The sequence below is a fragment of the Phaenicophaeus curvirostris genome, chromosome 20 (assembly GCF_032191515.1).
Source record: "Phaenicophaeus curvirostris isolate KB17595 chromosome 20, BPBGC_Pcur_1.0, whole genome shotgun sequence".
NCBI classification, from domain to species: Eukaryota; Metazoa; Chordata; class Aves; order Cuculiformes; family Cuculidae; genus Phaenicophaeus; species Phaenicophaeus curvirostris.
In genome coordinates, this window is record NC_091411.1 from 6,583,581 (window position 1) to 6,605,636 (window position 22,056).

Sequence of the window (22,056 nt, forward strand, 5' to 3'; positions counted from 1 at the left end):
GCCTTCATCGCCACCAATCGGAAGGGAGGGGGCGGGATGGGCCCCCTAGATCAAGCTCCCATTGGTTGAACCCCGCGAGGAGGCGGGGTTAAATCCCCAACCTGTCCAATCAGAGTGGGAAGCGGCAGTCAGTTTGAGTGTAACGGACGTGGCGCATATCCGGTATCTCTGTGTTGACGGACGGGAAAAGAGCCCAATGGAATGAGAGCGGGGAAACGCAAGGGCGGGCCCGGCCCTTTTGCGCAGGCGCAGTGGCCGCCGCGCTCTCGTCCCGACGGGCAGCGAAATCGACCAATCAGAGCGCAGCTCTGGCGGCGAGAGGTGGGACCTCAGGCTGACGGGCGGGGGTGCTGACCAATCAGAGCTGGCGGGGAAGGGGGGCTGATTCTGGAAGCCATTACGCCAGTGTCGCAGGGCGGAGGCCGTAGAGCGGGGCCTGCCGGGCCGCTGCCGTACGCAATTTGCGTACCGTCGGAGGTGCCAAGGCGGGACGGGCCCTGAGGGGCCTCGAGGCCCCGTCCTGTCCCCGGCCCCGGGGGTGAGCGGGCCGGGGGGCCCTGCCCGGCCTCCTCCAGCCCCGCTGGGCTCCCCTGCCCGGCAGGTGCCCCCCAGAGCCCTCTCCTCGCTGCCCGCCCTGGCCATGGCGTCGCCCCCAGCGCCCCCGGCCAAGAAGAGGAAGATGAACTTCTCGGAGCGCGAGGTGGAGATCATCGTGGAGGAGCTGGAGCGAGGCAAGCACCTCCTCATCAACCACTTCAACGCGGGCGTGCCGCTGGCCGCCAAGGCCGCCGCTTGGCACGACATCCTGCGCCGCGTCAACGCCGTCGCCACCTGCCACCGCGAGCTGCCCGAGGTCAAGAAGAAATGGTCCGACCTCAAGACCGAGGTGCGACGCAAAGTGGCTCAAGTCCGCGCTGCAATGGAAGGGGGAAGCGAGAGCCAGAACGGCAACGGCAACGGGCAGGAGAACGAAGACCCAACGGGCGCCGCGACCGCCCCTGTGATCCTCACCCCCATGCAGCAGCGCATCTGCAACCTGCTGGGAGAAGCCACCATCATCAGTTTGCCGAGTGGGGACTGCAGCGCGGGTGATGGTACCGAGATACCCATCACCGCCTCAGCCACCACGGTCACCTTGACCCAGAGTGAGTGCCGCGCCTGCTGCAGAGGCTCTGTGCTGGATTTCAAGGTCATCCAGGGAGCCCAGGCAACCGGCCTGGGCCCCACGCAGGGAAAGCCTCAGCAAAAAGAATTCCCTGCATCTCTGTAATGAAAATGTCATTCCCAATATGTCCTCATGCTGTAGGGGAGTGGCTGCAAGACACGAGAGTCGGTTTTGATTGGACTCAATGATCTTAAAGGTCTTTTTGAACCTAAATGATCCTATGATAGCTGGGCTTCGCCTTAAGAACAAAGGAAGGCAGCATCCATTGCACCATGCAGATTGTTCAGTCCCACTCTCTGGGAACAAAAGGAGGGGGGGAAATAGCTCCAAGGCTGACTTCCCAGTCTGCCCCAAAATGCAGCTGTTCTTTTGACAAGTGATATTCTGAGTCTTTTCTTTGCCCTCATGTCAGTTGGTGAATGCCGCTTGGGAAGATTATTGTGAACTGGAGGTTAAATTATTTTGTCTAGACAGATGAGGCATGCCTGATTCCTTTAGACTGTACAGCCTAGACGGAAGCTCAAATGAAGGTGGAGTAGACTCAAATAGGTCATTTTGTGCATTGCTGTTCATTGTATGTTATCTCACTGTGCAGGCAGTATTCCTGTGATACTCATTGAATAGCCCTGTAGATAAAAATCCCCGTATCACAGCTACTTCTTACCTCCTTTCTGTCCTTTGTTCTCAGTTCCTGCAGAAACAACCTACCACAGTCTGGAGGATGGAGTCGTGGAGTACTGCACCACAGAGGCCCCCACCACCGTCACCGCTGAAGCGCCCTTGGAGATGATGGCGCATCAACACGAAGTGTCTGCAAAACCCCAGGAGCTGAAAAGCCGCATTGCCCTGAACTCAGCCAAGCTCTTGCAGGAGCAGCGAGTGACCAACTTGCACGTGAAGGAGATTGCCCAGCACCTGGAGCAGCAGAATGACTTGCTTCAGATGATCCGTCGCTCGCAGGAGGTGCAGGCGTGCGCCCAGGAGCGACAGGCACAAGCCATGGAAGGAACACAGGCGGCACTGAGTGCCCTCATCCAGGTCCTCCGCCCCATGATTAAGGACTTCCGTCGATTTTTGCAGAGCAACACACCCAATCCGTCAGTCACCACTGACCCCAGCCAGACAGGGCAGCAAGATGGCATAATCCAGTGAAAGAAACACTAGTGGGACATCTTTCTTGGGTAAAAACCTGCCTGTGCTGCTGCTGGACCCAGGGAGCAAGGGGAGCTTTCTCTTGTCAATGTGAAGTGGCTCACCTTAGTCTTGCTGAGCCTACACAGCTTGCTTTCTCTGCTAATCTTATGCTAATCTGCCTTTTCAGACTCATCATACAGAGCAGGACATGTTATAAACCAGGAACTTAACATTGGTTGCTCTAGTTCCTCAAACAATAGATTTATTAAAAAAAAAGACAGTTATTTTTTTATTTCTGTTTGGAAAAAGAACTCTCCTAAGTCTGACACCTCCCCCACTCCTCTCTCTCTCTCTCACTCTCTCTCGATCTATAGACTAACTGACTTCAGACGTGGACTGTTTTGTTGAGATCTCACAGTGCTGCATCTGCCCAAGTACAGCTATCATAAACTGTAGTGCTTGGTACTTAATGCATTTCTGTCCTTTGCTGAAAGTATTTACTGGAAACATGGTACCAGGTGTGATACAATCTTCTCTCCGCACCAAGAGTTCTGGATACCACTCTGGGAGCGTGACATCCCGCCCATCAGTCCACCACCAAGCCTACATGCAGTTTAAATCCCACCCACTCCCTCTGAGAGTATAAATGGGATTAAATTATGCATTCAACTCATGTTCTGTCTGTGTGTGGTCATGAAATTTCACTCTAAACTTAGCAGATGTGGTGAAAATTTCATGTCTTGGTTACCAGATCCTGTTCCGGGATTTGTATCAGAAGCAAGGTGTTCCTTTTCTCAGCGTAGTAAATACCCTAGGGCCTGGCTGAGTTTCAGGTCAGTGAGACAGGTGAAACTCCAGCTCTGTCTCCACCTGCATCCATAACACCTTGATCCATCAAAGTGGACCTGGGCTGCAGAGCATCAGCTATGCAGTAATTGCTAACATTTAGGAGTTTGTAGTTGAGTGAATTTTGAAGTGCTGTTCAGTTCTGGTGGTGGCAAAGGTGTTTGTTCCATACTGATCTGGTGCTGGAAGCGACTACAACCATTCCTTTTTGGTCTGGTAGCTGACTCCAAGTGGCATCTGAGCAACGGGTCTCGCTGTTTTCTTACCATTATACAGGGTAAAACAACATTTGAAGCCACTTTTCTTTGAGGCTGTGGGGCTTGGACCTCAGTGGGAAAGCTTCATTTCACAGGATGGTGAATGCCTTTCTCACAGACTTGGAGTAACTTCGTACACTTTTAGATGAAAAGCTCCACTTGTACATGCATGGAGAAAAAGAAAAGAGAGGAAGCATAACTCTTCTCCCCATACCTTGCAAAGTGTGTCACATTTAACGGGCTTGTTGCTTGCCAGAGATTACTTTTGAAATGGAACTTGTTCACAGCTGGTATTTGCTTGCTGTTAGGTCTTCTTTAGGGCTGAGACGCGGTGAGTAACAACTGATGAGGGAGTGAATTTGCACAATCAAATTAAACCTTTACAGCCTTTTACAGGGGATGCTGGTGGGGGACTCCTGGTTAGAGCAGTAGGTGAAGAGGCCACTGCTGCCTGTCTCTGACCATTACTCATCTCCTCTCATCTGTGAATCCAACAGGGGAGAGAAACATCAGCGCACAGAGAGGGGCTGGGCCCCTGGAAGACTCCAGACCCTTTGGCACTGACGTCTCTGTGCTGAGTCTTCCCACCTTGTCTGGCGTTGCACCACATGAGTAACACTCGCCTGACTCTTCCTCAGACTTTGTGAAATCAAATCGATTGCTCAATTGAAATTTATTTTTGAAATGAAAACAATGTCCTTTGTGTTGGTTTACCTCATTTGTGTAATGATGTCTCCTTTACAAATATGAATTGTAATAAAATATACATTTTTGGTAAACAGGCTGTTTCAGTTCATCAGCAAAAACGAATTCCTGACAAGTTTGCAGCACAGAATCCTCGCTGAGAAAGGGCCAAAGAAGCTTGTGAACAGTCACTTGTGAACACCGCAGCTTTTTCTCTTGTTAATGAACTTTGTGGCTGTGTATCTGCATAATTGTGGCCTTTTTTTTTTTCAAATAACAGCTTTTACAGCCTTACCTTGGAGCACCAGTTCTTCCACTGTGTATGACCGATTGCCAAATTATCCTCATCTCCTAGCTGCTCAGAAGATGCCACAGGAGCCTAGAGTGATGGATGAAGCACCAGCCCTTGGTGTTAAATCACAGTGTGCATTTTTTTAGTGACTAAGCACTTAAACTGTGCTCCTGTTTCATAGGAGTAAACGTCTTGCCCTTGGAACCACCCAGTTTTCTTGTCTTTTCAAGATAAATACAGAGCTTAGTCAAGCCAGCAGCAATCAGGTACAAGTTCCGCGTACACGTTTTTGTCTCATTAAAAAGATGTAGCAACGTTTTAAATACAGGGTGAGCACTGTGAGGAGGGGCTTAGTTGTTGCTCACAACGAGGTCATCAAACTTGGGGAGGAAGAAAAGTGCCCCTTAGAGTTAAAACCAGGAGGAACGGATAAACTGGGCACTTAGAGGGTGAGCGTGTACGCGAGGCATTCAACTGAAAAGGGAACTGGTGCCCAGTCAGAGCAAAAGCTACAGAGCAACATCTATGGATGTTCATCCATGCTCCTCTGCTGTTCTTTTTGTACCTAGAGATTTGTATTCAGCATCCAGATCAGGAAAGAGCTACGCAGGGATGTTCTGCCTCAGGGTACCTCAGAGGTGAGGGCAAGCAGCTGGGCAGCGAGCGGCATCCTCCATACCTGCTGGAGGAAGAGGAGTTTGGTGGAGGTCTAGTGGTGGGTCAGAAGATAAACTTTGCAGCAGTTAGAGGCAGTGGCCATACTCACTGCTTCAGGAGCAAAACTCTGCTCGTGATGTGTGCAGCTCCAGCATGGCTTTCCAGGAGATGGCACTGCGCAACGGGGCGAGGCTGCAGCGCAGTCCAGCACCGTGCAAAACCCTGGCAGGATGGTCCCAGCAATGACGCTCATCATCCAGACCTTTTGTAATCCTGCCTGCTCCTCTCACTGATGAAACTTTCCAAGACTGAGAGCCCAGAGAGAAAGAAATTTCATTGGGCAAAGCCCCGCAATGAGGAACACTGGTACTCCTAAAAAAGTCAGGATGCGTGGGAATGCAAACTGGGTCTCTCAGCTTCCTGCAAACGCAGGCAGAGGACACCGAGATGTCGGGAGCTCACATCTCTCTTTGGGATGAGATCACTGCAGAACCAAATAGGCGGGCACAAGAGATGAAAACACATGAATTCTTTAATTATAAACAAAGGGAGAGGGTTTAGGATTTTTTTAGAAGACCCCTGCATAAATATGGCAGTATCCCACAAGTACAGGGCAGTTCTGGGAGTGGATCCCTGCAAAGGGACACAATGAGATCACCCGCATACTTACCCAAATTATCTTTACATCCTCCAGCACGCTTTTAAAATTTGTCAAGCGTGTTTTGGCAAAGCATACTGGATTTTTGTGTTTTTCCTGTTGCCATCTGAGAGGTTATTGCCAGCAGGTATTGCCAGCACCAGTGTGGTCTCTTAAGTATGAAAACTGAAGCATTTAAGATTGCTTTCCTTGAAAGCATCTGACAAGAAGCTTCACACAAATGACTGGCACAGCTTCCCGGCCGTGTTTTGTGAGCAGGAATGAAGCTGGCATCACCTGCCAACTGGGTTCCCCACCCCTTGCCTCCCAGCGCCACGAGGTGATTAACCCAAGGCAGAAGCCCAGCCCCAGCAGGGACAGTTTCTGTTCCCTCTCCCACTTTCTAATCCCAAATTAGAAGTTGCCGTGTCAAGTGGGAACCACAGACCTACAGGTGTTTCTGTTGTGTTTGGGGTTAACAGCAGCATTTGTGGGGCTACAACCAGAAGTTGGAACCAGTGGGAGAGCCCACAGCCAGCAAGCTGTTTGGGACGGCGCTGAAGGCAATGCCTGGGATACAGACACAGGACAACCCTTAATAAACACAACAAGCCTGGAGGCAAAGCGGGTTCCAGTCTGCAGATCTGAGCTGGAGAAAACCAGCTCCCATTCCACCAACATACCTCCCGGAAAGAAACTGAGAGTCCTGCCGCACATTCCCAGGACACACTGGAGCAGATATGGAAACCAGTAAAGAAAAAAAGACAGGCAGCTGGATTTTCAGGTCTGGCCACATGTTTGGGGAAAGGAATCCATCTACTCCAGATTCCTCTGCTCCCTTTATTCCTGTGGATAACAGGATCCTGCATCCTGGGCGGGCCAGAAACCCACCGTGCAGATGTGTCCTCTGCACATCCAACAGGAAACCCAGCCTGGCACAGACTGTGAAACAGTTCTGCCCTTTGCGATGATGAGTTCAGTTAAATATGAAACTCGTGAAAAACACAAGCAGATCAAAGTAGAGCTTGCAGCCTGTCATTAAGTTAAGCTGAGAAGACGGAAGTTTGGCATAACTTCGCACCATAGGATAATCCTGTGTAATGGGGATGGATACCCATTCCTCTGACAGTGTTCCCAGCAGCCTGCACGCTGCAGCTGGGGCTGTGTCCAAGGGTCTTCACCCCCTGCCCCGTTTCGGGAGCTCCCCAGCTCTGGGAAAGTCACCAACCCACCACAGACAGACGGCCTCCAGCCCCTTTAAAGCGGAGGCATTGCAGGTGCTTGGCCACTAGCAGGGTAAAGAACACCTTTAACGCATAAACTGTGGTGTGATAATCTTTTCTTTTGGGGTGACGAGGCTGAAAGCTCATTAGAGCCATTATAACAAGAGGTTACAGGTGTAACAGAGCATTACTGTGTTTGTGCTGTTGCAGCAAGGTGTATAATTTAGTTTTCAAACTTTAATCATTTGGCTGTCAGGACAAACAACTTAGCATGATGATGTTTTCCAGGGGAAGACGCTGATGATGTAGTTTACAGGGCTGGATGGTTTTTCTCATGTATCTGGGATTCCCGTGGGATATGAGATAGGATTTGATATTTCACCGAATGCATTACAGAATCTATCTCGCTTTACCTCGCTGGTTTTTGTCCCCTCTGAATTTACCTTGCCATGTATCTCCCCTGCTAATTTATCTCAATCCTTGAAGCAGGGATGGAGGCAAAAAAAAAGCCTTCTCTGTTCCTGCTTACTGGCAGTCCAAAGGCAAGCAGAGCGCAGAGATCCCAGCTCCTGGCCGGCAGGACACACCTTCCAGCGATAGCAGAGGTGAGACCCGGACTTAACTGCAGAACCCACGCTGACAAATATCCCAGACCGATAAGACAATGCCCTGAACCAGCAAAAGTCAAGGAAGTGACGGTGGCACTGGGGAGTGGCATCCGCGAAGACATAGGTCAGGGAGAGCATGGGGCAGGGATGTGGCTGAGGTCACTGAATGGAGGTGAGGTGGGCACGGTGGGGCTGCGGTCACAGCATCAACAGCATTTCCAGGGAGGTTCTTCTCCCGCTGTACTCAGCACTGGTGAGACCGCACCTCGAACCCTGTGTTCAGTTCTGGGCCCCTCACCACAAGAAGGATGTTGAGGCTCTGGAGCGAGTCCAGAGAAGAGCAACGAAGCTGGTGAGGGGGCTGGAGAACAGGCCTTATGGGGAGCGGCTCAGAGAGCTGGGGGTGTTTAGCCTGGAGAAGAGGAGGCTGAGGGGAGACCTCATTGCTCTCTATGACTACCTGAAAGGAGGTTGTGGAGAGGAGGGAGCTGGGCTCTTCTCCCAAGGGACAGGGGACAGGACAAGAGGGAATGGCCTCAAGCTCCACGAGGGGAGGTTCAGGCTGGACATTAGGAAAATATTTTTCATGGCGAGGGTCATTGGGCACTGGAACAGGCTGCCCAGGGAGGGTGTTGAGTCACCTTCCCTGGAGGGGTTTAAGGGATGGGTGGATGAGGTGCTAAGGGACATGGTTTAGTGTTTGATAGGAATGGTTGGACTTGATGATCCGTTGGGTCTCTTCCAACCTGGTGATTCTATGATTCTATGATTTGAGTCTAGGGGAGCAGAACCCATATATATCAGTGCCCTGTTCACACACAAGGTCCCTTAGGGAATGGATTGGACTTGGATTGGAAAATAACACAAAAGCAGTGATGGAAAGAGCTACCCAAGAACCACATCCCCTCCGTGGTGCCTCGTTGGGGGACAGACTAACTCGCCCACCCCGAGATCAGCAAAGGACATGTTCGGAGGAGCACTGCCCCTTTAAATAACATGAATTTGTACAGAAACAATTATGCAGCGCAAACACAGAAAAATCAACAGGGTGAATTTCGATCTAATAAAGATTTAATCTCCGAGTCATAAGACTGCATTTGTTAGGAAAATATACATACCCCTGAGACTCCAGCTATGGTTGCTATATTACAGACTGTTCAGCAGCTCACTGGGCATTTTTCCAAATCCGTTTATTTTTAACATCAGTCACATTATTCAATTAATTATAAAAACACTGAGGTTTTCAAGAGATGTTTCTGATAAAACTGCAGAGTTTTATGCCTAAGAACCACAAGGATTAAAATCTCTGTAAACTTTAGCATTTAGGGCTGTTGCTATAAACAAAAGAAGCCCTCGGAGGAGGTTATTTATCAGAGTGAATCATACCAGATAACACACGGCCTCCTCCCACACCACACACAGAAACATCGTTTGTCCTTTACCTAGTGATGGAAGTGAAAGATTGTCACGTCTGTCAGTACTATGCTCACGGAATGAGAAGTGTGAAAGATTGGACTGGATTCTTCAGATGCTTCCAGCATTTGAGCATCCCAGCTCAGCAAATATCAAATATTTAGCAGGCTGAGCTCTTTCCCAATAAGCTGAGGAACAGAAAGCGAAAAAACCCAACCCCTCTCTAGCAAAGTCTCAAGGCCTTGAAAATACCAGGTATCCACTGATGGAACAATTCAAGCCCTACCTGTAATAGCAGCCTTCACAAACCCTGCTGTAGGGGAAGACTGGTTTCTCCGGCAAAGGTTTCACTTCACTGATACAAAATGTTTTCCCAGTCCAAAGTCTGTGTACCTGCTTAACCTGGTAGGCAAGAATCATAACAACGCATTTGGCTTCATCCAGTTTTAACTTTTATCCAAGTACGTTGCTGTGTGCTTTTCCTAGCAATTTTTTTTTCTTGAAGACTCATATTGTAGTAGAATTATTCCGTAGCTCTGATTTTGTCCGCGTAGATGGCAAACATGAAGTGCAAGGAGTCTGGGCATCAAAGCCTGGCAAAGACAGCGAGGACTGCCAGGCTTTCATCCAGGCTTTACCAGACATGCAAATCAGTCATGGGAAAGTTACCTCTCATATGAACCTCAACTTTTCTGCCACAGAGACTCTTAGGTACCTCCCTAACTTTAAAAAATAGGCAAATCATGTTTGTGGTTGCAAAGCCCTTCAGGACAAGGAGAGACATTCTGTTCTGCCTGCCCTTAAACGATGGAATCCTGCCTAACCAGGGCTCCCAGCCACAGCCCAGGACACAGCAGCAGCACCTAATAACAGGAGGGAGCCGTTTCGGCGAAGAGATGTGTTTAACCGGTTGCCACATCTCACACGGGGAGGCTGAGACTTCGGCTCCCGGCCCTGCCTCGCGCTGCCCACAGGGGTGTGTGGTGCCAGGACCTCTCTCCCGCTCCAGCCTGAACCACAGCTCGTTGCATGGTACCCAGAGGCGAGTGGGAAGAAGCCGTTGGAAGAGATGTATCTGGAGAACTGTGTCCAGTTCTGGAGTCTCCAGTATAAGAAGGGCACGGAACTGTTGGGACGGGTCCAGAGGAGGCCACAGAGAGGATCCGAGGGCTGGAGCATCTCTGTTACGAGGACAGGCTGAGAGAGTTGGGGTTGTTCAGCCTGGAGAAGGCTACAAGACCTTAAGAGCAGCTTCCAGTAACTGAAGGGGACCTACAAGAAAGTTGGAGAGGAACTTTTTATAAGACCATGTAAAGATAGTACCAGGGGGAATGGCTTTATGATGGAAGATGAAAGATTTTGATTAGACATTAGAAAGAAATTCTTCACGATGAAAGTGGGAAGGCACTGGCTCAGATTACCCAGAGCAGTGGGGGCTGCCCCATCCCTGGAGGGGTTCAAGGCCAGGTTGGATGGGGCTTGGAGCCCTGATCCAGTGGGAGGTGTCCCTGCCCCTGGCAAGAAGATGGAACTGGATGGGCTTTAAGGTCCCTTCCAACCCAAACCATTCTAGGACTCTACAGAATTTACAAGTTTCCACTGAAGTTGATGCTACTGCTTCCTGAAGAAAAATTCAGGAAGCACCTGTACCACAAATACCAATAACAATATCTGGGTTCATCTGCAGCTGAAGCAGAATGCGCTGCTTTGCAGAAGCATGTATTGAATTGAAGATTACATTATTTTCCTCATACTTAAGGACCTGTCAGTTTGTTCTGGAAAATAAATGACCCGCTATGTCCCCATGAAAACCTTCCAGATGAACTTGGCATCCGGCCCTCATGCCCACGCTGATGCCAGACCCAGTTTGGGGTTTGAACATCCACTCATGGCCCTTTCCAGACCTAAGCAGAGCACGGGGACTGTCTTTGCTGCCACATCTTGCACTAACAAGAGGTCCGCTAACAAGAGATCCGCTAACAAGGTTTTGAGGTCCCTTCCAACCCAAACCAATCCATGATTCTGTGCCCCCGGGAGCTGCTTGAGCGGGGACAAGGGCAGAGCGAGAGGTCCTGGCTGTCAAGGGGACGCAGTGAGTCTCTCACAGCTGCCTCTCCCACCACCTCGTCCCATCAGCTTCGTCCCACCAGCCCAGGCTGCCACCCCCAGCCAGCCCGGGGCTGCTCGGCCGGCGGAGGGGCCCTGGGACACCCTGGGGGTGTCAAAGCACACGAAGGACCCACAGCCCCGCGGCCCCGCAGCTCCCCCCTACCCTTCCCGCTCCCCCCCGCCAGGGGGCGGGCCTTGCCCCAGCCGGCAGCCTCCGCGTCCAATCAGCGCGCGGCTTTCCCCGCCCCCCGTGCAGGATCAGCCAATCAGCGTCTCACTCCCTTCGCCCCGCCCCCTCGCCGCTCGCCCAATCGCGAGGCGCGGCTCTCGCGCTCCCCTCCCCCGTCCCCGGGGAGGAGGGGGTTACGTAGTGTCGGGTCGCTATTCCCGAAGCGCGGAGGTGGCGTTGCGCTGCGTTGTGGCTCCCTGCGGCGGTGGCGTAGCGGGCGCAGTTGGCGTAGCGCTAGCAGAGGCGGCTGTGGCGGGGAGCGGCGGCGGCGAGGAGAGGCGGGAGGTGCGAGCGGGGCCGGGCCGGGACCGGGCCGCAGGGCGGAGGAGGCGGCCGGGAAGAGGGGTGAGACCTCCCGCAGGGCGGCTCGTTCTCTTGGGGCTGGGAGCGGGGCTGAGACCCGCAGCGCGGTGCATGGTCTGTGAGTGGGGCTGAGACCTGGCTGCAGCTCAGTGCACGAGTCGTGAGTGGAGCTGAGACCTGGCTGCAGCTCAGTGCATGGGCTGAGAGCGGGGCTGAGACCTGGGTGAAGCTCGATGCATGGGCTAGGACAGGGGCTGAGACTTGGCTGCAGTTCACTGTGCAGTTCATGGATCCAGGAGGCTGGCTTAGACCTGGCCACCTTTCAGTGCATGGCTCAGAAAGCAAGCTGAGACCTGACCACAGCTCAGTGCATGACCCACAGGTGCCAGGGGACGGGTGTGTGGTCCGTGGGGCACAGAGGTAGATTGATACCGCTCCGCATCTCAGGGCAGGTTCCATGGGGCTGGAATGCAGGCTGAGTCCCAGCAGCAGCTCGGTGCAGGGGCACAGGGGCAGGTACAGCCGGTGGTGCAGATCCTCCTGCTGCTGCCCGAGCAGGAGAGGGGCTTTAACCCCACACTTGGGCAGCAGGAGCTTTGCCTGCGTTAGTTTGCAGTCATTAATTCTGTGTATCGTGAGGATTGTTTACTGCCCGGTGTTCATAACCTCACCCTGTTTAGATGCTAATCAGTTCTTGGCCTCTCTGGCCTAGGTGTTGTGTAAATGAAATAACCATCTCAAGCCCCAAAATTGAACAGTGTGGGGCACGGCTTGGTGTGGACGTGGTACTGGGGGAAAGCAGCATTCTCGGTGGGCCCAGCCATTGGACAGCCAGATGACCTGATTTGGTTGTTACGCTGTGTAATCTGGAGCAGACTGCTTGTTTTTCCTCTGTGCTGCTTTCTCCATTTATAAGATACAGGTGCTAACACTTAGAGCTGGTCGGAAATGCAGAAGAGAAACAGATTTTTGCATTTCTGGAGCCGGCTTTTGCTTAATCCTGTTATACTGTGTTGATAGATCTTTTTCTTTAAAGTGCTTCTAAAGATGATGGGTGAAAACAGGGCAGATTTTTATTAGCTGCTTTGCAAAACAGAAATTACGAGGGGGATGACAACAGGGGAAAGAGGATGTTGGGGCCAGGCTAATTGGGGCCATACCTCTTAAGACTGGTATGAGTCTGGACTGAATATTATCCATCCAAACAGGTTTTAGAGGAGGAGGAGGAGCCCAGGACTGGCTGGGACTAATTTACTCATTTCCCTCCCAAAGGCTGACCCAAAGACCTGTGTCAAGTAGTTGCACAAGAGGAGGAGGAGGTAGAAGCTTGAAGCTCTCTGAATGTGCTGCCCTCAGACTTAAGGCTGCTTCGGAGACTCAGGATGACTTCCCACGAGAGATGCTTTCTGGAGGGGTTGTGCTGAAGACAGAGCACTGCAGCCTCTGACTGGGACAGCTCCTGCTGGTCTGGAGCTGAGACCGACTTCTCTCCTTCCCTTTTCCCTTGGAGATGTTGCAGAGATTTAATCTGACCTCTTCCTCCTCACCTGAAGCCTGCCGTGGCGATGATCCCACAGCCAGATCCGACCACCAAAGAGAAGAGAATTGTGCGTTTGAAGCTGGGCCGTCGTTGTAACTGAACTGGAATTTACTCCCTGCTTGCCCTCCTGGAACGAGTGCCGTTCCTCTGCTTGTCTGTGTGTGGTTTGAGCCGCTCCTCCCTGGTCTTGTTTGGAATTCCTGGGCTTTCCACGCTGAGTTTGCCCATGGCTTTCCTGATGAAGAAGAAGAAATTCAAGTTTCAGACAAGTTTCACTCTAGAAGAGCTGACTGCTGTCCCCTTCGTGAATGGGGTTCTGTTCTGCAAAATCAGGCTGCTAGATGGAGGAGACTTTGCTAGCTTATCTACCAGGTAAGAAGCCGCTCACAGATTTGCTTCCTCACTGTGCTGCTTTCCCTGGTTATCCTTCACTTGAGCGGTTAAGCATATGGCTACCACTTGCTACCCCTTGATGGGATTTTAATAGTTCTGTTGTAGGGCCCCACATGCCACATAGTTCTTGGAGCGATGGAAGAACGTAGCTGGAGAGCTCTGAAACTGGGTGGTGTTGGCTGATCAGAGCTGGATTGAATTTTTCAAGTGAAGGGGGAGGTCTTTCCCATGAAAGGGTCTGTGTTTTGTGGATTGTTGCATACTCTTTTTTTTCTTTTTTTTTTTTTTTCTCCTTGCCTAAGTTCTCATGCGCTGTTTCAGACTCTGCTATACTGCTTTCATGCCTGACTTGAAACTAAACTCTGTAAAAACTCTTATCTAAGCAAATCAACCCTTCCTAACTTTGCTCTCTTGCTTTCCTTCCAAATTACCGTTCTTGGTAAGAACGGAAGTAGCTTGCTTTGCATTGCAAATTGCTGTGCAAGGGAAAACTACTGCCTGGAGTCAAAGTTGTCAGTGTTAGACACAGTTTATCTCCTTGAACTGATGCCGTTGCCCTTCCAAGTTCATAGTTGCAGTGTTTCTTTTTATGATTGGTCATGTTGGGGTTGTTCTGCTGCACATCGTACAATGCCCTGGTGTACTGGCATTCTTCTGACTCCTTCAGGCAGGTCTGTCCCCACTCCTGCTACTAATTGCTAATAAAAACGTGCTTTGTTTCCAACTATGCGCATGGATTATCACCAGCAGTATGCAAAGGCAAATTCCATAACAGCCCAGACTTGCTTTCTTTCTGCCTTAAGATGTAAAAGAAACCTTCTGTAGCTTTCGAAACTTGTTTTTTTGCTTTCCTGAGTGGCTGCTTAGTTTTAAAGGTACAGGATTAGTTTGTGCTAGCTGTTAACTGCTTTATCCCAGAGCTAAAGCCTTGCTTAGTTTAGTTTTCCTCTTTGTGGTGCTGCATACAGAGTTTTCTCATTTCAGGAGAGAAGACTTTTATTAGGCAAGCGTAACGCATTTTTGGCTTGGCAATAGAAGTGGTGGGACATTGCTTTAAGCAGGTATCGTGCAACCTCATCTGAAGTCTGTAACAGCCATGGGCAAGGAACACCTCCAAAAATGGCCTTTGAATTAATTTCTCTTTTGAAGAAAATATATCAAAAGAGCTTTTTCTTACAGTGTTCTCCCCCGAGGCTAGATCCTTGTGTTGGGTGGAAGCAGCTTATCTAAGGAATTCAAACAGTATGTGAACTTGGAAAGAAATTAACCCCTCTGCTTCCTGGAGTCAAAATAAAATGAGTTGGACTGGAGGGTGTCTGAGAAAAAGCGCGTGCTGAGAAATGTGGATCTCCCTCTCCCTGTCGTCCCTGAAAGCAGCTTCTGGGAACTGTGGCTGGGGTTTGCTGATGCCGCCAGCCGTTTGGTTTGCAGTGGGTTGTTTTCCGAGCTGGCTGGTGTTCAGCAGTTCTCTCAGCGCGGTGCATTGCAGATGTGTTCCAGCAGCGAAATCATCTGTAATTTAAACCAAACACATACACTGCTCTCAACCGGCTTGATTTGTTATAAACGAGCAAAGGAGAAGTAGCCTGCTGGGTTTGCTGCTTTCCTTAACCTGTCTGTACTCTAACTGAAAGCACATGGTAACCTGTTCCTGCTTGAGAAGTTACAGGTCTCGGTGGTATTGAGTCATTTGACCTTTTCCAACTATTCCCCCCTGTTGCAGTTAGAGAAACTTCAGGAGGAATGAATTTCCAGGAGCGGTGAGAAGAGTTACCGTGTGGGGAGGCTCCCAGATGATGACTGCAAGAGCACAGAGCAGAGCCAAGGCATTTCCTTGACCTTTTTGATATTCTTTGGGTCTGGGGAAAGATTAAAGGGAAGGAGGTGCTGTGTCCGTGTTGTGTTAGAAGTCTGTACATCATTTAGGGTCTATGACTGTTTCTCTGAAATCAGCCGCTTCCAAATAGATTGCATTTGAGGTCATGATGTCTGTCGGGTCATCTTATGTGAACTGCTTGTGTAAAAAGTGTCTGGTATTTGCTCTGCAATCGATTTGGGCTGCTCCTGTGGTCTGTGGCAATCAGAGGTCTGCAGCTATGATCGAGCAGACCAGGAGCTCTTTTCTGCCTGTGAGTTTTCAGAGAACCGATCTGAACAAGGTGGCCCTTGTTGTTTGGAGTCTGAATGGGGAGGAGAAGTAGATATGGGAATCCTTCATAGGACACACTACATCGTTTTTATTTTTGTGACCTGTGATGTGGAAAGAAGAGTGTTCTCTGACAATGTAAGTCTCCAGAGACAGATTTTTCAGGTTATTGCCAAGTAGGTCTGTTGTAAGCTTGTGAACATCTGTGGCGAGAGATGGAGGTGTGATCTATCCAATGAGTTGCTGGGTGGCACCAACTGAATTTGACCTGTGAGCAGAGCAGGAGGCTGTTCTGCCAGCTCTCATCCACCTGTCCTGGTCCAAGTCCACCTCAGGCTGGGCTGCAGGAACCTGCTGCAGCCTGGTGCTGTGTGCAAGGAGCAGAGCCCGGGACAGGACCCCCCTCCCAGGCTGCCAGCACTTGCATCTCCTCTGCCCCGGCTGGGACAAAGCAGCCTGGCTGGAGGGGAACCTGTCTGAAATACATTAAAACTTAATGCTCTTAGGAATTTGAGGCACTCTGGAAAAGGTCCAGCTCCTGTCAGCGCATTCAGCTTTGGGATCTGCCTCTTTTGGGCTTTCTGGCTTGTTTGGGTTTTTTTCTTGCAGGCAGGCACCCTTTTTCCACGCTTGTTCTGCTCAGGCTTTGACTTAAACCATAGATATTTCAGTGACTGAAGTTGCAGCTGTAAATTTCTTTTCGCCCATCCTTTCTCCTCCCTTTGTAAACTCTCCTTACACTTTGACAAGGCTTCTGAGGATAAGACTCACCCATTTCAGTTTATAGAACTCTGTGTGAAAAGCATCTTTTGTCTGTGGATCTGTTGCCCTGCTGTCGGATTACAGAAGCTCGTCTGCTGAGCCAGGTGTAGGCCAGGCAGGTGCTGTATTTCCCTACAGAGAAGTACCGGTATATCCCTTGAATAGTATTAATCCAGATACTAAAATAGCACAACGGCCAGTGAATTCAGTTGCCTCCCAAGTATCTTTAAAAATAGCAGGCGCAGAGCAGTAGGGATGTATTCATGGCAACCGTTTTTGTGAAGCAGATGGGCTGCTGCGTTTTGTACCAGTTTGCAGCTTTTTGGGGGGGTTGTGCGTCTTTGTTCCTAGAGAGATGATTCGATAAGCTCACTGGGAGGTTTCGGATCTGTGGATCGGTGCAGGCAGGAGCCTGGATGTCCAAATAAGTGCCTAAAGCTACAGGCTGATGTAGTTTGTTCATGTACATCTTTGGGTAACACAGAAGAGGAAGACTTAATTAAATTTCCCCCTCCTCTGCTTGCAGTGTCAGTTAATGTTGAGTGACAGCCAGATGCTCTTCGCTTTGGTGCTGATAGATTCCTGGCTGCGTGTTGGCAGCAAGCGATGCCGGTGTGTGATGTGAAGGAAGTGGAAAGCCAGGTGTTATCCACAGACTCCTGACACTTCATCCTACATTTTTCTGTTAGCGTGCCAGTAGTTTCACTCTGGAATTCCTGGATTTGAAGGAAGGGATTGTACTCTGAAAGCCCCAGGCTGACTCCAGAGAAAAAACTGTTTTGCATGAGTTGAGCAACTCTCGGGGCTTCTCCCACCTTCCTCATTGTCTGCTGGAGGCACCTCAGTCTGTATTTCCTTTGGGATCGTTCTTTCCCAAGCATATGCAGCATTTCTGCTTAGTTTTCTCATCCTGGCGCTCCTGTGCCAGTTTGAACGAAAGAATACGATTTGCCTTCTGCAGCCCAGCAGCCGTTTGCTTGCAGGCTCAGTCTGGGAAGAGCTGACCCTATTAGGGTGGTCCGGCCTCGAAGTATTTTAGTGCTGTAAGCCTGAACTGAGAATGCTCTTAGCCTTGCAATTTTTAATCGAGTAAGAGTAAATTTTCTGTGCTGCATGAGTGTTTTATGTGCATAAGGATGTATCCAGAAAGGGAAAGAGAATGCTGGTATCTGGGGAGGCACTTCATACCGATAGCTGCCTGCAAACCGAGGTCAGCTTTAGCCCACGTGTGGCTTTGTCACCCTTAGGTACAGACCTAAAGCCACTTGCTCTCCTCAGCTGGCAGGATGCAGAGCATTGGTGTGTCTTAGTGATATTTATACCTTTATAATTTCTGTAGGACATAAAGAGGGAGAAGTGTTACCCTGCTAACACTTGGCTGGTGTTCTAGGTTCAGGAATCTTTGTGAAGGGAGCTGCAGGTTGTACCACCACCAAAATGCAGCTTTGAAATCAGTTAGAAATCAACTATAATAAGTAACAAATTCACAGAATCATTTAGGTTGGAAAAAACCTTTAAGACCATCAAGTCCAACCGGAAAACCAACACTGCCAAGCCACCCCTAACCTAAGCACCACATCTACAGGTCTTTTAAATCCCTGCAGGTATGGTGACTCCACCATTTCCCTGGGCAGCCTGTGCCAATGCTTGAAAGGTTCACTCTTTGCCTAAATAGACCCTGTGCCTGATGTTACAGAATCCTTCAGGTGATTAGGTTCACCACATTTTGGCTCTTTATGCTAGAAAATGTTAACTGTTTGGTTAATTGGAGACTAGAATCCAGCTGAGATCTAAATCTTCACCACTGTCTGCCTTAAAACAAAGATTAGTTAACTAAATAGTTTCTTCTGAAATCCCTGTCCCCAGGAGAAGAAGAAAACCAGCTGTACTGAAAAGAGAGGATTGCAGACTGAGCCCTTGATTTGAGCAGGAATGCCAGAGTGTAGTAGAGCAAGGAACTTTGGTTGTGGCTATAAACAATTCTCCCAGTTCCATATTTTAGGGTGATGTGCACTTGTCTCTATCCTCTGCGAGAGCATGTGGTGTGATAATGTATTTTAAAAGTGCTTTTGCTGCAAACATGTCTGAAAATGGAGACCTTCCCTAGTATTCAGATTGAGAGAGTAAGTTTTAATGCTGCAGAGAAGCTTCACATGCTAATAAATTTCTTTCTTGGCTGCAGCCTCAGGAGTGGGCTGTGGGGGTGCTGTTGGGGGAGGCGTTTGAATGCAGCCTCTAGAAATGATTTGCAATAAAACATAACCTAATTAAAGATAATATTAAGGCATAGTATGTGCGCTGCTTGCATTCTGAAACCAATATGGAGAAATGAGACAGCAAAGATGAGAAAAAGGGGTTTCATTCCAGAAGTGTAGCTAAATGCAGGTGAAAGTCGTGAGAGCAGAAGCAGTGGATGAGGTTTAACCTCTGGTAATTTGGGGGTGTTGGAAAAAGTGCAGAAGTGATATTGCCCCACAAGGTCATAGAATCATAGAATAGTTGGAGCTGGAAGGGACCTTAAAGCCCATCCAGTTCCACCCCACTGCCATGGGCAGGGACACCCTCCCACAGGGCCAGGTTGCTCCAAGCCCCATCCAACCTGGCCTTGAACACCTCCAGGGACGGGGCAGCCACCGCTGCTCTGGGCAGCCTGGGCCAGGGCCTCCCCACCATCACAGTAAACCATTTCTTCCTAAGATCTCATCTAATCTCCCCACTTTGAGCTTAAAAACATACCCCCTCATCCTGTCCCTGTCCTCTTTGATAAAGAGCACCTCTCCAGCTTTCCTGTAGTCCTTTTAAGTAATGGGAGTTCTTAAGCTGTGCTTTGAATTTACAGACCATTTCTTCCACCCTTCCTGGGTTCTGGCTGCTGCCGCTGAGGGGTCCAACGCAGAGGCTTTGGGGTGGATTGATGTGCTTCACGCCGGACTTGCCTCTTTCCTGTCACCGGTCACTGCGTCAGAGCCTGTCGCAAGACAAGCAAAATTACATTCAAATTTTCCTGCCATGGGGGCTCTATCCTGTTGAGTAAAGAACATTCTCTGTTCACGCTCTGCCTCCTGTTCCGCCTGCTGTTGCTCAGGCAGGGGCTGCTTTGTTGACCAGAGCTGTAATCTAAAGCCCTGTAACTGATATACTGTGTGTACAGCATCAGTAAATATGTTCGGATACAGCCGGCTTTCAAACTTCCTCCTGATTGCTGATTCTGAGCTGGCATTGCTTTGACAGCTAACTCTTAGCAACAGCCTTATCTGTGTGACTTCAGCAGCCCTTGGCTCACAAAATTACTCATTGGAAATTAATGCTCTGCTTTGAGACAGGGGCCCCGTGGCCCGCGTGATTTACAGGGTGGCAATGCTGTCAGCTCTGGCCGAGGACAAGGGGAGGTAGGAGAGGGTAAACCCTCTCCTTTAAACATGTATTTATTTCTGAAATACAGGGGGAAACCTAAATGGCTTCTAGTCTGTTTATTCTTTGTGCTCTTGAGCTGCCACCAGTGTTGACTCTAGCTTTGTAGCTGTATTTCTGAGGAATTCATGCATGCCTTCGGGAGCCTGTGGTCTCGCTGCACAGTAGTTGGTATTTTAATAGGCCATAAGTTGCCAATGGCAAGTTGTTCTGGTCCCAGTTTCTAGATAAATGAGGTAGGTACAGATTTATTTCTCATTATTATTTTATTACAGGAAGTTACATCTGGTAGTGTTTCAGGAAAGAACCCAGCGTCTCCCCAGATCAGAAACCTCTCTCACTCCAGGGCAAGTCTGTGTGCTCGAAGCCTAGGGTAGCAAGCTCTCGCAGCATCCACCTGCGCTTCACTCCGTAGGGTCTCATCCGTGCAAGGACAGACGGATGTGGCTCTGAATGCAGCCTCCCTTTTTCAAACAGGATGTGTTGTGCATCCTCTGTGGGCTACTAGCTCTGCACTGGGTGTGCAGCTTGCACTGAAATGGGTCATGAATTATGTTGTGTCTGGGCTCCTTGTATGGTAGAACAGAAGCCTTTTGGGTTGCCCTGGACCAACATTTGGATCAGCCCATTTCTTCTGTAACAGCCTGTGACCTTCTATTGATAATCCATGCCATAAAGGTGATTATTTCAGGTGTTATTTCTGGTGGCTGGGTGCATAACCTCACCCCAGAACCAGTTGCTTGCCCTGCTGGGTGAGGGGCTTTTTATTTCTTGCGGTTTACTTGCATCATGCCTTTGTGTGCATGCTGGGAGACATGATGCACATCACTGTCGTAACTTCAGACTTTGGCACCATCATCTCTCTGGTACCACACAGTGGGACTCGGCGTCTTGTTTTAGTGCCTGGATTTGAAGGGCACTTCCCACTAGACAAACAGTTGTGCCTGTGTTCGCTGGATGAAGAGCCTTTTTGTTTGGTGTGTTTTTAATCTGAGGAGCAAGAAAGGGAATTGTTCTGCAGGGTGAGAAATGCTGATCTTCATGGAGGTCATTTTCGCGTGCTTCTTGTGAGTCTCCTGCGTAGCTCAGTGGATAAGCTGAGATGAGGAGAAAGAAGATGGAGGAAAGGGGATGGGGTTGTGGGGATGAGGAAGCTCATGGAGACTAGAAGGCTGGGAGGAAGCAAGTATGGAAGACACAGGATGTTCTAGATAAGGAGTTGCATATCCAGTCTGTGTAACGGATGCTTTCCCTGTGGATAGAAAGTAGCTGAGCTGGCAAGAGAGCAGGATTATGCTTTCCCTTTGGCTGAATTTATCATTCCTCATTGGTGAGGAAGAGGCCTTGAAGGAGGTCCCGTGTTGCACTAGGGGATGGGACTGAAGCTAAAAATACTATGTGCCGTGTTCTAAATAAGAAATGAACACTGTTGAGCCTGAAAGCACTGATGTTGCTTACATGGGAGGAAGGAAGACATTATATGGATTTATTGCCCTGGAAGGGCTGGAAAGCTGCAGCGCTAATTAGCGATGCAGCTTTAGAGACCTACAGAGACCATCACCCCGGCATGTGGCTGGTAACAAGCCTGAAATGTGTGCTCAGAAATAATCAGCCCAAGCTAGTAAACTGTCTTTTGGGATCGCAGCTTCCTAGAGCTGCACTTTTGTCTCAAGGATGCCATTCAGTGTACAAAAGTAGGAAAAGACATCTGAGGTCTTGCTTAGTACCTTTCAGAAATTTCCAGGTATTATGCTCCAGTCTGACTTTGTAATGGAAAAGCAGATCAGGCAGTAGGTACGTGGCTGCAGGGTTGCAGTTTGAGGTAGTTGCATGCCTCCATTTTTGCTTCCAGAATAAAACTTTGTATGGAATGACGGCAGCAAGATGTTTCACTAATGGATGTTGGCTTAATGATCAACAGAGGCTCCCTCAGCCAGGTGCCGCAGGAAAGACCAGTCAGCATGTGCCTCCTTGCACTGCTGCTGGAATCTTCATTCCTCCTGAAATGCAAGTTGCAAGTGTGAGGAGTGCAAAACAGGGAGCCCAGACTGATCCATGCTGAAGGCTTCCACTTGTCCTGTTCTCTGTCCAGTCACTTTGTTTCCAGTCCATAATGATAACATGGCTCATCAAACTAAAAATGAGGATGGCCAGAAGGGGAAGGAAAGGCTTGTCTGGAAAAACTCAGGCTTAGAGAATTATTTTTTTCCCCTGCCTTGTATCAGGCTCTTTCGGGCTTTATCTGTG

At 49.6% G+C, this 22,056-nt stretch overlaps 2 protein-coding genes across 4 annotated transcripts in view; both read left to right on the forward strand.

The window, feature by feature from the left end:
* The first annotated feature begins 393 nt into the window (after positions 1-393).
* Positions 394-4,153, forward strand: NAIF1 (nuclear apoptosis inducing factor 1). Of its 2 annotated transcripts, none has more exons than XM_069873352.1 (2): positions 394-1,145; positions 1,854-4,152. In XM_069873352.1, exons 1-2 carry the CDS (start codon positions 641-643, stop codon positions 2,315-2,317), a joined length of 969 nt encoding a protein of 322 aa, XP_069729453.1. In that variant the 5' UTR covers positions 394-640; the 3' UTR covers positions 2,318-4,152. The 2 variants fall into 2 exon arrangements, with proteins under 2 accessions (XP_069729453.1, XP_069729452.1); XM_069873351.1 differs by having other exon boundaries at positions 587-1,088; positions 1,854-4,153.
* A 7,256-nt stretch (positions 4,154-11,409) lies between these two features.
* The window catches only part of EEIG1 (estrogen-induced osteoclastogenesis regulator 1), a 36,994-nt gene continuing 26,347 nt past the window's right edge, over positions 11,410-22,056 (forward strand). The window contains exons 1-2 of one of the 2 annotated variants that reach the window (XM_069873400.1): positions 11,410-11,539; positions 12,830-13,469. In XM_069873400.1, coding sequence (XP_069729501.1) covers positions 13,324-13,469 — 146 coding nt within the window. In that variant the 5' untranslated portion in view covers positions 11,410-11,539; positions 12,830-13,323. Of the gene's footprint in view, positions 11,540-12,765; positions 13,470-22,056 lie in introns of both variants that reach the window. The other variant, XM_069873401.1, reaches the window with a different exon arrangement.